Source organism: Mixophyes fleayi, chromosome 1, assembly GCF_038048845.1.
Source record: "Mixophyes fleayi isolate aMixFle1 chromosome 1, aMixFle1.hap1, whole genome shotgun sequence".
Lineage (NCBI taxonomy): Eukaryota > Metazoa > Chordata > Amphibia > Anura > Limnodynastidae > Mixophyes > Mixophyes fleayi.
The window spans coordinates 92,263,546-92,280,363 of NC_134402.1; the positions used below are offsets into that span (position 1 = coordinate 92,263,546).

At 35.9% G+C, this 16,818-nt stretch overlaps 1 protein-coding gene across 2 annotated transcripts in view; it reads right to left on the reverse strand.

Annotated features, from left to right (window-relative positions):
• Window positions 1-3,017: 3,017 nt before the first annotated feature.
• The window catches only part of TMA16 (translation machinery associated 16 homolog), a 60,630-nt gene continuing 46,829 nt past the window's right edge, over window positions 3,018-16,818 (reverse strand). Inside the window, exons 6-8 of one of the 2 annotated variants that reach the window (XM_075198025.1) lie at window positions 12,032-12,074; window positions 6,438-6,473; window positions 3,018-3,976 (exon numbers count right to left, since the gene is read on the reverse strand). In XM_075198025.1, the coding sequence (XP_075054126.1) occupies window positions 3,802-3,976; window positions 6,438-6,473; window positions 12,032-12,074 (254 nt within the window). In that variant the 3' untranslated portion in view covers window positions 3,018-3,801. The remainder of the gene's footprint in view (window positions 3,977-6,437; window positions 6,474-12,031; window positions 12,075-16,818) is intronic. The other variant, XM_075198031.1, reaches the window with a different exon arrangement.

A 16,818-nucleotide genomic window follows, 5' to 3' on the forward strand; every position in this document is an offset into this window, starting at 1 on the left:
TTTGAATAATATAGTTTCTTTATTTTATGATTGTTTTTGCCCAATTTCTTGAGGAACTCCAGTAATTCAGGAGTTGGCTGTACAGAACTTGAGGGTACTTATGCTCCATACAGGTTTAGACAACTTATTAAGTTTACTTAGATTCCGAAGATTTGAGTCGTGCATAGAACAATCAATTTATGTGTAATAATGGTTTTTAGACAGATTTAACAAAGCTAGAAATGTTTCCTATAAATCAACTTGAACACTTAGGTATTTACAGTTTCAAAATATTTGCTACAATAAAGAGATCACATTTCTTTGGTGTAAAGACAACTAGGATGTGGTTGCTAAACTTCACTGGATGTGGGAAAGGCCAAAGTTACAAGTTAGATCTTTTGTTTGCCTATTCAACTGGCAACACAATTATCTCAAAAACCTAAATAAAACAATATAGCATAGCATGACCAGAACAAAATCAAACAAAAGTACATAAGGATATTATCAATGTACAAAATTAAATATGATTAATGCTACAGGGTTCTTAACTCATTCCTTTAAGTACAGACACATAACTAATACAGATTTATAGTTAGATGCTAAGCCTGAAGTGTTTTTTGTTTTTTTACTGTGTATATATTAAAATGCCGATAAACACCCATGAATTGACAGTAATCTAACATAGTACAAATTAGATTATACCAGTAAAAGTCCTGTTCCCGTTGCATATAACCCCAGTGGGATTTTGAGAAGGCTTGTGGGAACACATTTGTTTAGAAATTCTCAAGCTAAGACTCAGCAAATCCTTACAGAAGTTCTGGCTTGTTTAGCTCTCCAAGAGATCATGTGGCTTTCTGCAAATGACAATAGCCTCAACAAGCAGAGAATAAATTAGAGGAAAGGTTTGAGAAACATTTGACCACCAAGTTCAATTGTACATATTCAACAGAAATGTATACGTTGTTGAGGAAGGATATACATTCCCCATTCCATCAAGAAGTTATACATATAAAGGATGACGCTTTGAATGACTATGCACAAAACCGTCAGTATACAATTTGGTATTCTAAGAAATATATGGAAAAATATTGGATGAGTGTTGATTTTTTTTTTAAACCTATTCTGATTATTTTTTTCAAAGTGTGAGGAGCAGCACACAAACAGATATGACACAGGAGAATAAATGTCAAAGTTTGACCATCTACTCTTTTAGTATTAACCAATTCAGATAAGTTTTCCTTTTTTCACCTAAAATATTGCTTGGCTTACCTTATTTCTTAAAATCATGAGAATCAGCATGCAGCTTTTAATTACATTCCTTACAGTGTGCTATGCTTTTAACAAGATTTTCAATGTGATCTGTTCTTCGAAGAGTATGTGCAAGCTCCATTACCATCTGCGATAATAGTCCCCATGCACACTGCTAAAAATAAAGTGACAGCATGCTCCAATCCCAGCACAATGAACACAAGTATAACTATAGCTAAGTAACTGGAATGCACCTTCACCACATAACCAATCATTTTCCCCACATAGACTGCTTTATATTGGTTGCCGGTGAAAAAGTGTTTTGGGGATTCTCGCCCTTTTTTATGCAACGGCCATTCAAAGGTTTTTTTTAATGTGGATTACGCTGAATAACGAAACAATATTTTATTTTTCAGTTGCTTTTTATACCTTTTTTTTTAAATTCCTTTTCCCTATTTGGGCTACAACAGATTATAAAAAAAACATGATTTTCTGTATATATTTTTTAATAAAGCAGCAAATGAGCGTTTTAGGGCATTTTTGTAACTTATTTTTTTTGTGCTATCTTTGGTTTAATTGGCAGGAGTGATATGTATCCCTGTCCATATTAATGGGACCATTGGGGGAGGAAGACGGGCCCACTGCTTTTCAGCATGAGGTTGGTAGCCTCCCTGCACTGACCAGCCTGGCAATGTTTTTTTATTTTAGCAAGGAGACCATTTTTAGTTCTTTTTACAGTGTGCTGTGCATGGGAATGCTTTTGTCACCTTAAACCAATGAGATTTCATCTAGCACTAAGCTAGTGCAGAATTAAACCTGTTAGCTGAGTGGAATGGCTGCGCATAGGACAAGAATCGCCTCAAAAAAATAAGCTCTATATACACACACCTTTATCTCAGTACAATAATACCCATAAAATGAAACCTATTTTTTCCCACTGCTATGCAAAAGGAGGCACATACTCCTCAAAGAATATTTTTATGGCCTGTGTTACACAAAGTTAGAGTAACATCTTGCTCTGTAAACCTTTGCACACTTGAAAGTCTAGGAGTATTTGCAGATATTGGAGTGCACAACAGATCCAGTAATGTATCAGCATTGTGAAGGAGATGATGTTTGGTTCATAAATTACATGAATGTGGCACCAAATCAGCAGAACATAGTCTGATGAAGTACATGTGTAGCTACCAATGCAAGAGCAACACAAAACTCAAACCAATAAGGTTTTGACATACTAATGAGTCTCAGTTAACCTGCAAGTCAATATATAAAACTAAACATAAATAACTAGTCATGTTAGAATGGTGTTATTATAGCACTTATTGCCAAGTTAAATACATTGAACCTGGTCAATATTAAAACATTTTCTCTCATTTATAACCCATGCAACATCTATTAAATCTGTCAAAGCTTATATTTTCAACTCCATTAGACTAGATTATGCAGGACTCCTCCCTCCTTCACACAACAAACCGGCCCCACTGTTAAACGCAGTACAGGTCTGGTTGTAAGCAATATTTTTTCCTCAGCTAAACGTTACACAAATGGATCCATTAAGGTATAGACATTATCAGTTTTGTCAAGAGACAAGGCGACAATGTAAAATTTAATTTTTTCTTAAATGATTTACAGTCTATTCAGCTAGACAGCTCCTGCAAAGGCGGTAACATAACAGCCTTTTGGCACACAAAAACTACAATCACGGCAGTGTAAGTGGCAATTGCATATACATATAGTACAAATGTACATATACAGTCACAAACAATAGAAAACACACTTGAACACAAAGGAACAAATACACTTTTATATTATGTTAACTCTTTCTTTAGCAATTTCACACAAGGCAGACTGTGGGGTAGATTTACCAAACCTTCTAAAAAGGAAGTTAAGGTGCTGCCCATAGCAACCAATTAAGATTCTACATACCATTATCTAGTACATTCTAGAAAATGATAGCTAGAATGCGACTGGTTGCTATAAGCAACACATCCACTTTCCCTTCTTGAAGGTTTGATAAATCTACCCGTGTAAATGTTGGTAGACCTAGAATTAATTCTATTTGAAAATACATCAGTATTGTGTGACATTTCATAATAAGTTACAGAAAGCATACTCAAAATAATTACCAATCGTTCAAAAGTAAAGGTCAAAGTTCTCTCAAAAAAGATAGCATGTCAAATTACCATATTTATGTCTAGTAAAAATTCCCTTGCATCCTTTTAAAATTTATGCAAAGTCCTGAATGCAGATAGCAATTAATTGTAGCACATCAAGTACGCTCTTCTCGCTCTTCTGTTAATCATTTCACTGGAGACATACAGAGCAGTTCTCCCTGGCACATTAAAAAAAACAAAAAAAAAACCTATTAAAATGTTGTCTTCATAGTTCTTGCATGAGCAGCTTCTACTGGTCTGAATTATTAGCACAAAATAATCTTACAAAAGATTGTGCTTCTGAAATTCATTCTATGAGGAATAGCAGTTACACAAGATGTGACAAATTCAAAACAAGCTTCATTTCATATTCTTAATGTATTAGTTTCCAGTGGTAAATGTAATATTCGCATGGTTCTCTTCAATTGCTTTCACTGTCCGCAGACTCAGGGGACGACCTGTCTGTACTTTCCAGTTTTTCTACATCTTTAGCATCTTCTGTTGAAAGGTCTCTCTCGCTTTTAAGAAGAGATTCGCTGACTGAAAATTTGCGCATTTTAATGTTTGGCAGCTTCTTCAGATCCAAATCCCATTCTCTGAAAAGAGCAGTGAGAGGGAACAACAGGAACAAAATAAGCCGTTTGTTAATATATCAGAACTGCACAGAGCTGCCCTGAGGAATTTAAGAAAATGGTTCATCAATCAAACATACCTTCAATGCCTAAAAATTGTACAGTAGGCTGAGCTAGTATAATGATGCATCATTTGAAGCAGAAGGGCATAACTTGGACCTTCATTACTGAAATGTATCCTATGCGTTGTATTAGAATTAAAAGGGCCAATAAACCTAAAGGCAATGATGTATTATATACAAAAGAGCTAGTTATAACATTCACAAGAATATCTGTAAAAGTTCTAGGCGCTCAAAGGACTAAGATATTTCAAATACTAATGACTGTTGTGATTTCCTGATTGAACCCTTTGGCAGCCTCTATCCACCTTTAGTCAAAAATGGCTTACAACTGAGAACAAACATTGCATGTCTCATATTCTTCTAAGGTATACTAAACACACACACACACACACACACACACACACACACACACACACACACACACAATGTATTTTAGTTAAATGCCCCTTAACATGAAATTGAGGGGAAAGTAATGTGTACGATGGGCAGGGAATCGGGGTAATTATCTGTTGGTTCAGCAGGATGTTTAAAGTGGACCTGTTGTCCCACATAAAACTTATTCAAAGTACAGCTTCAGTTTCAATAAACAATTCCTATTTATTCTCCCAAACATTTTTTCCCCCCTAACAGATTGCCTACTTATGCCATTCACCATTTGGCTTTATTAAAGTCAACAACTAGTCTTAATTCTATGTCATAAAACAAATAGGCGACTAGAAGACACACCCAACGGATGGAATGCAAGTTGTCTGCCAGCTGATGCAATGTTAGGCACTATAATATACTTATGCACACTACCTTCATATACTGGAAAAGGCTAAGGGAACTCAAAACAACGCGTACAAGTTATTTACATAAATATACTTGTATAAAAAATGAAAAAAAAAAAAAAAAAAATGTTTTGTATGCAGTATAATTAAATTAACACATCTAAAATTATTAGCTCACAAGCCTTTCTACTTTGCAGCGTTAAAGATGTAAAAAAATCCATCCGCACACAACTGCTCTCACGTAAAAGGTATGTTATCAATAGCTCCCCCACTCTCAAGTCTGACAATATAAGTTTTGCTCACAATTGTGTGCTTTCATTGCAGAGCACAGTTTTAGTATGGAGAAATGATAGAACTTCCTTCTGGTCATTGATCAATTCCTTCAGTGAAAAGCGAAAGTTTGCACCCAGAAGTAAAATGGTGCATTGAGCAGCAGTGCTGAACGTATAATCATGTGCACTGTCCACCATCAAGAACTGTAAGGACTCGAACAATGTTTATCCTCTTGCAGTGAGGAGGGATTTCTGCACTGCTGCTCTCTGACTGCCTATTGTCACCATGTGGGAGGCAGGTCCCAGAACCCTGTTGGCATAAGATAGCTAAAAATACCCTAAGTTAAACCTTGTTCATCCATGGGAGGCACCCTGGCAGCAGTGAGAGGTAAAAAAAAAAAAAAAAAATGAAAACAAAATGATGCTCATGATGTGATGGGGATAAAATGAATTAAAAATTTTTTATATTATAATGCTAGTGTAGCATTAAATGTGTGAGACAGTCACAGAGCAGAATATTTTTAAGTACAATCGTACACAGATGGCTGTGGTTTTCTTTTATGAAAACAAACGCATATAAAACTAGAGGTATTGTATGTATGAATTCTGCACATTTTCGACATTATTAGCATAAAGTATATTGGTAAAACAATGCAGTGAAGTTGAGATTCTGACATAGCAAATGTTATAATCCAAAAGATCAACAAGCAGATCACATCTTCTAAGGGTTTGACCTCTCTATCCTTCTGACCTTTTCCTTCCTATTGTCGGTAAGTGAAGCTAAATACATCTGTGTACTTTAGCTTTTGTTCCCATGACACGCAGTCTAAATCAATATCTATTTTCACTAGGTCTACTTCATTTACACGTTTTAAAAATTCCTACTCGTGTACAAAAGACCTAACACACATATAACATGTTGGACAATCTGTAATTTGCATTTTCTACTCCACATTTAAACACTAGTGAAACCTGTCCTGAGGCCTCACCAATAGTGCAATGTTTTGGTGGCTGCTCTACTCTTAGGACTGAAGAAAATACGTTTTTTGAGGCATTAGTCAGTCAACTTGTGCATCCAAAAGTCAAACAATTCTCTACTCATTAAGAAGGTGCCATCTGACAGTACTTGCAAAAACAAAAAAGTTTCAATTCACCTGGGGATGATCTGATAATCTAATTTTGACAGAAGCTGACTGAATATTTCTCAGACAAAACACTGGGAAATTCTGCAAGTGACCCAATATACATATACACACTTCTATAAAACAATTGGTTTACCTATAACACAGCATTCTCAGGTCAGGTGAAAAATTCAACCTACCCAGGGCTCCGCGCACCAGAGTCCTGCTCTATGCAGCTGTTGTGTTAAGAATGGTAAAGTATGGTCAATATACAGTTCGATAAGGAGTCAGTCCATCATTGGCATAATCAATAAGAGTAAAAGAAACAAATAGCATCATAGGAAAATGTCATATTTCACAAGGAAAAATATAGCAGCCTTGCAGAAATCATTAAGTGGAAATAATCTTTCCATATTTTAAATGTCAGTTCCAAAGGAATATACTGCATATGACCTTAGAAAACAAGGGAAAGATTCATTTCATGTCAGATGTTTTATGTGTTTATTGTATTCATATTCTGTAAGTGCTTTTTGAAGGAAAACCGAAAGCACCCCTATATTTCATTTCTATATCTTATGTCTCATTTTAAAATGCCAGGACTTATGCTTCATATCCAGGAAAACTTCAACATTAAGCACAATAGATATCCATCTTTCTAGGTTCTGTATTGATGTTAACTGTTTAGAAGTCCTTATCATCTAGGTCAGTGGTCAGGGAACAGGGGTAAATTACCCCAAATGGGGTAAAAATGAAATTCCTGGGGGTAATGCTGCCGATTCACATGCTGTCAGTTGGATTGTAGACCCCTTTAAATGTGAAATTTCTGTTGTACCAGAAGAGCCTCAAGGGTTGGCAGAGGCACTTCTTGAGCTTCGATGCAATAATGAAGCATGTATTGCATTTAAAAACAAAGCAGATCTGTCATATTTTTGGATGTCAACAGCTGCAAAGGCATTCAGAATTGCACATGAGGAGGCAGTCAAAAAGTTGCTGCCTTGTGCAACAACCTACCTTTCCGAACAAGGATTTTCCACTCTAACGAACATAAAAACAAAGCAGAGAAATCGATTGGACGCTGAAGACATAAAACTGCCCCAATATTGATGCTCTCATATCAAAAATGAAGCAACATCATTTCTCCAAATCCTGAAGCTTTGAAGTTGAAGCTTTCAAAGAAATTTTTAATAGATTCAATAACATTTTGAATTTTGAATTCCAATAATTAATAATATATGATTTCCTTCCTTTCAGATCAAGGGGGCAACGTCGGCGTATCTAAATATATTTGGGGGTAAAAGGTAAAAAAGTTTCCTGACCCCTGATCTAGGTGGACAATGGACAAAATGAGGACCAACTCCTTTCTGACTATCAAATTATTTACTGAATAGTTGGGTGGAAAAATATATTGTTACAAGGCCACAAAGAGAAAAATAGCTTCACACAGAATGACAAGGATAGATAAATCTACTGTATGCAAGTTAACATCTGTCAGTAGTACAGCATACATATTAGAGGACATTGGAGTGATAAAGATGCCATCTGTGCATAAAAAAACATTCAAACATGCCATTAAGTGCATTTCACTGTGTGGGTGTGCTGTACTGAATGCACTGTGTATCTGGATGTCACTAGTTCTTAAGAGAATTGGCTGCTATCTAATGAACATTGGTTCAGCCATCAAAATGGCCACCTGCATTCAAATTTAGAGGACAGGTACACTTTAAAATATAGTGTGTGACGAAATGTAGTATATCTAATGACCGATTGTTATTTTCTGTTGAATTTATGTATCCCACTGTGAATATTTTATGTAACCTTTCAAAGTGTATTTGGTTAACTGACCCGAGTCTGAAATAGGCAAGTGTGAATGTTCTTTTGAAAGTAGCCAGGCCCAGAGACAGATCTGGGAGTAGTTTGTGTATGTAGAGGAGTTAAGACTTAGCCAGGCAGAAAGAGCAGAGGTGAGACTTCAAGGTCCTGTGGACATTCCGATCTCAGCTCACTTCGAAAGCCCTGTAACATTGGGGAGATCAATCTGTCTTTATTGACAGCTAAATTCCTAAGGTGCGGGGTGAAGAGCCAACTAGAAATGGTTTAAATCTTCTGCCTTAGACATCGGATTGTGCATTTCATGAGGGGTTTATCAAGACTGAAATGTCCCATCCTTTCAATTGTGTTCCCTCACACACAGCAAGTCTTCCTCATAAGTAGTACTCTGATTTTATTTCCTATTTGAATTTCTGAAACTCTTTTGTGCAATATATTGTATGTCTTGTTATTAATTGTAGTAAAGCAGCCTTGGAAATATTTTTCGATTAAACATATTTAATATAGCATATCTATCCGTGAATCTTTGTGAACTTACTTAGCCCAGGGAGGCTCATGCTACATGTGTATGTAATTTAAGTGTGAAGCATTAATAAGTGGTTCTGGTGAATGTAAGGACGCCATAATAAATCCTTTGTGGTGGCAGAAAAAGTGTATTCATTGTTACGTAACTAAGGTAACACCAGTCACGGCCAGCTGTTCAGATTGCTGTATCTGGGACTGGCAGGCTGTATGTACGTGACAGTGTAATATAGGTCACATGGTACTAAACTGCTTTTTTATAGTGTTCTGTGAAAACTATGAAAAGGTTCATACCCCCAATTTAGCCAATGTAAGAAGACATTAAAAAAGTAAAATGTTGGAAGTGTCACAGAAAGGTGTTCAGAGAAAATGACACATAATGGGCCAAATTCGTCTTCAGACGCAAATGCGGTTTAAAAAACAAACAAAACAAAAAGCCCCCCCTCCCAAAGCATGGAATTTGAGCGTAGTTCTGCCCATGTTCAAATCCAAGTGGATCTCAAGCTGCGTTTTGATTTGAATCTGCGTGTAAGTACGCTCTGCCTAAATGTTATGTGCCATACATTAACAGACACAACAGAGTGCAGTATACGCACAAGTGTATGTGCAAAATAAGATCACATCAAAACGCATACAAAACTGTACATTACAAAAAAACACAACTCTAAGCAGTATAATCAGTAAGCTGACATATTTTTACATTAAATATATAAATAAATGAAGATGTTCTTAATGCATACTGTACATACAGTGCATTTTTATGGTCTTAGTTGCATACACATGTCCTGTGCCATCTAGTGACAGGCATACATGTACTTTTCCAAAGACTATGCCATGCCAGTCATCACTATCAGTCGGTACTTACACCTGTCATGTAGCTGGTGCAAATGATACAGCTGAAACAAGTGTACTTACTAGAAACCCAGGGCTTGAATAGGGCGTGTTTGTGTCGGCACGCCCTCACTGTACATTTCCTATGTCTATCAGCCTTTTTCCTCATCTGTGTTCCCCCCTTAAAGTCTTAGGCAGTCATAAGTGACATTTGCATTCGGACATGAATTAGATGCAATTGCATTCATTGGCGTAAGGTTCGTTTCTGAGCATACGCAAAGTTATTTCATGCAAAATATGCTACGCAAATAGAATCAGGCACAGTGTGTGTAAATGATACACCGCTGAAGTTAGATAATAAATACAGTATAACACTAGGGGGTAAATGTATCATACTCCGGTTTTTTCAAGTCGCCGGAAATCGGCGAGTTGACAGCTAAAATTTAAAGCGGCGCTGCCTTGTAAAGGGAAGTTCCCCTTTACAAGGCAGCGCCGCTTTAAATTTTAGCGGTCAACTTGCCGATTTCCGGCAAATTGAAAAAACTAGTATGATCCATTTACCCCCAGATGTGAGTGGTCAAAATTTAGGAAGAATATGCCAGCAATAGGTGGTTATACTAATAGAAAATCTAATATTTTTCGACCTTAAATGAAAAAATTTTATATTTTATGGCACCAATGCAGTTTTTGTCTAATTATTTAGTATTTCTTCCACAAATTTGCTGAAATGAAAACAATATTTAGGCATCCATATATGTATGTCTTTGGTTTGCTTATTTCACACAGAAATCCAGACAAAATTATTGGCCTTTTTTTATAAGTGGTTAGAAATAATTAGATTTCAAGCAGGAGATTCTCCTTCATTTTGAAACTGAACCTGTGGTGATGAGCAGGTGCCTGCAATATAAAATTTATTAATTAAATGAGTCTGAATAGAGAAAAGGAATCATTCTTCTGTCTTATGTCTCCTGTCTCCTGTACTGAAGGCTGTATTAAGTGGCTTTCCTGAGCAGGGTGCAGGGTATATGTAGAGGAGCATGGACAAAAGAAAGCCAGAGATTTGTCTGAAGGCTACACATCAATCTCTAGAGACATTATTGTACCTATTTCCACTGTATGTTATTAAGTAGTTTAAGGTCCATGGCACTGTAGCCAACCTCGTTGGACATGGCTGCAAGAGAAAACTTGATCAAAGATTGCAGTGCAGGATTGTTCAAATGGCACAGAAAGCACCTCAAGCAGCTGCCAAACAGATTCAAGTCGACCCTCAAGACAGAAGTTACGTGAGTTTCAAGTCGTACCATGCGTTGCTCAATGAGGGGGAGTTATATGCTAAGATAGGGTTTGGCAACCTTTGTCTATCAGTGTGCCAGCTAAAATCTAGTCAAACCCAGACATGCGTGTGCGCGCATATTTATATATATCGTCAGTTATCTGAAAAAAGTGCAAGGCTGTCAAAATGTTTGGCCACACCTGTATATACATTTGTATTCCTAAAGTATAAATATAAACATGAGTTAGAAATGGGCTTAAAACAAAAGTTTATTATTATTGTTTATAGAACTGCTTCAGATATTTTTATTTTGTCTTGTATTAGCTGCTAACTTGAGGTCATGCAACAACATTTCAATATATTAAAAGCTTTTAGTGCGAGTCCCTCCACCAACCATAAGCAAGTTCTCTTCATCCTAAGCCCGATAAATGAGTACAGCATCCTTTAAGGATCTGTACAAAAAAGCAAAAAAAAAAAAAAAATACCATGCTTTACTCAACTAAACGTGACAAAAGCTGCCCTTGGCTGCAGAAATTTGAGTGGTCAATATGATTAGTTAAGACCAAAACTGGCCGCAAATTTTGTAAGTCTGTCTCCACCAAAACTGGTGGATCTTGATCAACAACACTGAGGGGGTGTACTTGTGAGTAAACAGCCCAGTATTTTCCACACGAACCTCTGTGCTCTCAATTTATTTTCAATTCTATGTGTAGGGGATCCTGGGGCCATTCTTTGACTAGTAATAATAGTAGTCCACAATGCTGAGCCTTGCATCTTTGAAAATGCAGGAACCATTATAACTGGTACATGGCCATTTAGGTACACCTTCGTCTGGACAAATGTTTTACTCGCCATAGTGGACAGAATTTGTTCATATATGATAATTATACCAAAAACCCTTTACACTTTTTCACACCCTTTTTATCTCTAAATTAATTTCAGGAAATAATCATTGTTGATTTATGTAGAACACAGTGAGAAAGAAGATAAAGCTTATGTTTTCAGCTAATAGTATAGTTATACCATAATCATTTACTTCCCTCCAACACATTAATTTAATGAACAGATTAAGTTTAGACCCTTGGGGGGAATCCATTTAGGAGCAATGGGCTGCCAGACATTGTCTCAATGTCAGGCTGCATATATTGCCAGCCAATACAGTACAGAATCTCCGCTCATATACTCCTCCCATCTCTATGGGGTGAGTGTTGATTTGAGGAAAAAAACGAACATTATGTGTTCTGGAGACACATAGCAGCAGCCCTTGGAATTAAGCCTATGGTGGTCATTTAGATGAACAAAAACAAAACAGAAATAAGAAGCTATCTAGTTGATACTTACCTAAATGTTTTCAGGTGTTTTGTATTCACAATATCGGGTATCTCTGAAAGAAAAAGGACACAAAAAGTTGACAAGTCAGTCATTCATTCATCCTATCTGATTCCTATGGACTCAGATGGCAGAAAACATGTCATTTATAGGTGTGTATGTGTATGAACATGGTGCACATTTAGGAAAATGCTGAGATAGGTGGGTTTGATGTAAATATTCTACTTTCATATTACAAGGAATAGGGAAGAAATGTAAATGTATTTGATATTCATATTCCTATGTATTTGTGTTTTAAAGGACTAAATATAAAATACAAGTTAAATCAAAAAGTGATCTTTAGAATGCAAAAGATGTGCATGTAACATATTATAGCAGAACTTGATGTGTTTGACATTTTATTTACATTTGCTATGAAATGGAGGGAAAATGTACTGTTTTTTAGAGGCTGACTAGTGTCCTTCAATAGGAGGTATGCATAGAAAATGTATTAATCTTTATTTATATAATGCTTACATATTATGGAATGTTTTACAGAGAATATGTAATTATTCACATCAATCCCTGCCCACAGTTAAGCTTGCAATCTCTATTCCCTTAGTACCAAGGTTATAGAGCTTACAACACTGGTTGGTATTATAATATTTTTAATATATCCCCAGTCACGTTAGAAATATATATTTTTGACTGGCATTCATCCTTCTGGGTGCTCCCTTGAATAACATATAATGCTATACAAAGAAAAGGCTTATTCCACTGTAGGGGCACACCTGAGGGATCATACATTAGTTATATTGTGAAGTGGTGAAGGGTTTTCAAAAGGATTTGGAGACATTTACAAGCACATGCAATAGGGAAAAGATCCATAAGGAAAATTAAAACCTCAATCCTTATTTAATGTCTTGTTAAAAGTGTATTGTGTAATGTGTTAAAATTAGAGGGTATTACTAAATGAAATGTTAATTACATTAATTATTCATATGGTATTCAAGAAGATTTCTAAATGTTATCGCATTACAATAATACAACACAATTTTTAATAACATAATCCCACCAAAATCGCTAACTTCGTTACCAGTCTCATAATGTATTGTCTGCAAGTTGTACATTTTTCTTGCAGTTATCACTATATCATTTCAGATTATATCAATAGTAGTCCTCTTAGGTGGTTTTTATCCCTTAGATATGCATATAAATGTATATAAATCAAATGTAAAGGGATTAATTCAATTATCCTCTGACTTTTCAGAGTGTGCTTATCCAAGAACAAATCTCCTATTATCTTGCTATTATACCCAGAATGAGGTGATTATTAGCAAAAATGTATTCATCCCCTCTTCCATCTCTTCTGATAATTGCTGACCTCAAACTTTGCTAGACTGATTTTTACATAAGAAATACCAATGATCTATTTACCATACGCTGATGGCGATAAACTCCAGTGTTGTTACAAAGAGCCAATGTATTTATTTTATATATTTAGTTATAGGTATTAATGATACTGCATTTCCATGTAAGTAAATATAAATCTATGGCAAACCCCACTGTTCATTCCTTTACGTTCTGTAACAATAATTTCAAGATCTACCTTGCTTATTTCAAACCAGTAATGAGATGAGATGTTTTAGAGGGATTACTCCATTGTACAATACACTTTATTTCTGACACAAATGTCAGAGCTACCGATATCATTACATATGATCACTGTACCTCCGTTTAGTATGTCATGACTGCTGTTTATTATGACTTTCACATCGCATCAGATATTTGTGCACAATAGATATTGCATTAATCTGCTATAAGGCCTATGTCCATGTTCTATAAAAAGGTTAATCATTTTCATTGAGGCCTTTCTCCTCAATAGTTGTTGGGCGAGATCCCCCTCCCCCTTTCTGATGCCCACTGATACCTTCTTTCCAAAGGCTCTCAAATCTCTTGGACTTCCCTTATGTTGCCTCAGGTAGTGTTTAGCTCAGGGTTTCCCAAACCCAGTCCTCAGGGATCCCTAACAGTGCAGGTTTTCCATATCTCCTTGCTGGAGCACAGGTGTAGTCATTACTGACTGACACTTTGTTACAGATCCACAGGTGGTACTAATTATGTCACACGTGATCCGCAAAACCTGCACTGTTAGGGAGGCCTGAGAACTGGGTTTGGGAAACCCTGGTTTAGTTACTATAGTCACTGTCGTCTTATTTTAGTAGAAATGGTGATGTCATTTCTGATAGCCCCAACATCTTCCAGAATCCTTTGTTTAAAGAGGCCTACATATCATTTCGATATATTTAAAATTTAGTAAATCTTCAATATTTGGATTTCTTTTTAGAGGGTAACAGGTATTTGCATCACATCTTCCTCATCTATGAGATCCAGTTGCCTGTATTTTTCAATTTCGAGGCCTTGTGTCTGTGAATTATTTGATCTCTTAAATTCTTAGATCTTCTCCATTTATGCAAATATGTGGGTCTTAAGATCTTTATCTGAAAGTAAAATATACCAGTGTGTCTTTAATATGTCACTTATATGTTGCAAATCCATATATAAGGTGCCCACAAATCTATATTATTATCCTCATAAAGAATAAAACAAAATAATCAATCTGTCTACTTCGTTGTTGCCGTCTTTCTGAAGGGCTCTGTTATTCTACTATCTTTTCTTTTTATTGTCAGTTTGAGGAAGTGGATTTACTATTTCATACGTTAGTCTAAACTTATGGACAGTTTGATTCAGGACCCCAATAAATTCTTCAAGAAGGATATGTGACTCTTTCAAGAGGAATCTATGTTTCCTACCACACAAACACACACACACACACACACACACACACTTGGGTTAACATTATCAGAAGCCAATTAACCTAGCAGTATGTTTTCAGAATGTGGGAGAAAAGTCCACAAGAAAATGCCCTGGTCAGAACCTGTGGCCCCACCGCTGTGTAACAGCAATGCCAAGCACTATGCTTCCCAATCACAGCTTTACCGCATTCTTCTACAGTTCTGCAAAGCTTCTGAAAAATGTACAGATTTGTAATTGTTACTATGCCAGTCATATTTTCAATAGAGTTCAAATAAAATCTGACATATTTGTACATTTCTGAAACAATCAACCATCAACAGTGTACCTGTTAAACTGTAAAGGATCAATGGTCTATTTGTTATGAAAAAAAATAAATCATTTTGGATTTTAAATTCATAAGCTGAACAAGTGAACTCAGTACAAAGCATCACTAAATACAAACATGTTCAGAAGTGAATTATGAAAGTAAAAAAATATATTGCTCAGTATTTATCAGACAGTCTGCTGCAGCTCTGTTAAAAAGTAAAGTATTAGCTTCCCAATCTGTTACAAGCAGCTGCAACCTCCCTCCGAAACTTGCTGCAGAGGAGTGAAGGGTCATGTTTATGGACCACAGATAGTGACAGTTACAGACTACCCAGGATATTCATAATATAAAATATTACAGTTTCCGCAACAAATCTTTTGTCATACAGCAAACAAAGGGTTAGTGTTTAGGCCCAAAATCTCTGTTTCTTGTAATGCTGCTGATCTCTTTGCATGCTTCCTTTCTGATAACAGGTTGAAAAATAGTTTATAGTTCTTTTTAACAAGCCAAAGCTTTGAATCAAAAACAACCCAAAATGTCTACTTTGTGTCACTTGGTTGTTGCTGATCATTATGAAAACATTATGAAGAAAAGTCTATGGGCTTCTTGGACAGGCCAATGGGGTGGTAGGAAAACAGTTTTGTAATCAAGGCATTGGGTCAAAGTCCAGCCTATAATTCATTCAGAACTATAACTGAACTAAAGATTCAGTCAGATAATCATGCCTGAACAAAAATGGCAAAAAGTAGCCAATTATGATATGTGTAGGCCTTCCTGCTGCTATCATTTCATTGCCATAAGATAATTATGTTTGATATCTAATCAGACAGTCCTAACCTTGATACCATTTACATATAGTTAGTTAATATGTTAAAGAAGAGAATAATGGTATACTTTGTGGCACTGAATGGGGAAAAAGGGCCATATATCAATAGTAAAATGGATCAGCATAGCTGCACACCTCTCTCGAATTCACAGAGGAGAAAAAGTCAGAGGCGATGTATACAAAATAATCAAACTTGTTTTCAGAGTCTAATCATTCTAACATTTCCCAGGCCACTGATTAAGGCAAAGTATTAGAGTCTGATTTTGCATTTCCTGTGTTTTATTTCTTTTATGTTAAAAACAGTTTATAAAATTATATACAGAAATATAATTGCAAACCTTTTTTTTAATCAGTAATGCATTGTGACCATTTTTTATTATATTAAATCACACATTCTGCTAGAGTTCTTAAAGAAGTCACATGGCTGTTTTATTTGTGTAAATTATACAGGGCATTGCTTTGTTTACAGTAACCTTGATTAAATCGGCTTCATATGAGTGACAGTTTTTGAATTAAATCTTAGTGGCTGTGTTTTGTTTTTAGTATGCCTTTCACACTGGAAATTTTTCAGCTGATGTACGACCGCTTCGTCAGATATCGTGTTAGTGTATATACTTACACGATGAACGACAGTCGTCTAAAAGTACCGATTGGTGTTCCATTTGGTTGGTTGGAATGTTTGATAAACTCGTTTTAATCACATTCCGATCCTGCAGTATATATACACTCATGTTCAGGATCTCCATAAATTTTACAGAGTCATGTTCTTTTCAGCTGATACCGGCAATGTACATGTCCCGGTGACTAAATATAGAGAGTGCTGTAGATGGAATTATTTGTTTGTTCTGAGACTAAATATTTTGTTTTAGA